The sequence below is a fragment of the Myotis davidii genome, unplaced genomic scaffold (genome assembly GCF_000327345.1).
Source record: "Myotis davidii unplaced genomic scaffold, ASM32734v1 scaffold327, whole genome shotgun sequence".
NCBI classification, from domain to species: Eukaryota; Metazoa; Chordata; class Mammalia; order Chiroptera; family Vespertilionidae; genus Myotis; species Myotis davidii.
The window spans coordinates 2,425,076-2,425,869 of NW_006298628.1; the positions used below are offsets into that span (position 1 = coordinate 2,425,076).

At 67.8% G+C, this 794-nt stretch overlaps 1 protein-coding gene across 2 annotated transcripts in view; it reads right to left on the reverse strand.

Moving 5' to 3' along the window:
* The window catches only part of B4GALNT2 (beta-1,4-N-acetyl-galactosaminyl transferase 2), a 26,855-nt gene extending 26,448 nt beyond the window's left edge, over positions 1-407 (reverse strand). For both annotated transcript variants that reach the window (XM_015570863.1, XM_015570862.1), the window contains exon 1: positions 2-407. In XM_015570863.1, coding sequence (XP_015426349.1) covers positions 2-12 — 11 coding nt within the window. In that variant the 5' untranslated portion in view covers positions 13-407. The remainder of the gene's footprint in view (position 1) is intronic.
* Positions 408-794: the final 387 nt, after the last annotated feature.

Genomic DNA, 794 nt, shown 5'->3' on the forward strand with positions numbered 1-794 from the left:
GCACAAGGTCATCCCGATCACGCCGCCTCGGAAGGAGCGGCCGAGCTGCTGGAGCCCAGCCCGCAGCCTCCCCGCCGACTGCCCCGCCTGGCACCGACCGCAAAGTCTCCAGCAGGGCAGGTGGAGGCCCGGAGAGCTCGGGTAGGTCCCCAAGTCCACGTCACCACCAGCCCCCGCCCACCTCTGGGTCTGTCGAGGAGACTAGCTGGGCGCCAGCAAGTCCAAACCTGCGTGCCGGCGTCTGGGGAGTCCCAAACCTCACCGGGACACACCAGCCCCTGGCGCGCGCCCCGGAGAGGTGGAGAGGGTGCCAGTAGTGCCCGCAGCCCTGTTGAGGGTACTCGGTACGGGCTCGGCACTAGCCGCCTTATTGACGTGGTGCCATTTATTCGTCACAACAGCCCTACGAGGTGAGTCCTGTTATCAGCTCCACTTTTAGGAAAGGGAAACTGAGGCAACGCGGGGCTGATGAGCTGGGAAGTGGAGCTGGGATTCCAACCGCGTCTGGGTGACTCGGAAGCCTGCGCGGGGAATCGAGCGATGTGTGCCCCCCTGTCGGCCGCGGAGCCCCCCAGGCCCCACCCCGTCGGAGGTCCGAGTTAACAGAAGGGGCCTGTCTGCGGAGGAGCGCGCGGACTCAGCCGTGTGCCCAAACCTCTGGATGGTCCGGGGCGGGGGGAGGCTGGACAGGAGCACGGCCGTGTGCCCTCTCTCGGACAAGAGCGCGCGGGGGCACCCTCACTTCCCTTCTCCCTTCCGGGGCCGCGGGACCCAGGGGGCAAACCAGGCTTGGA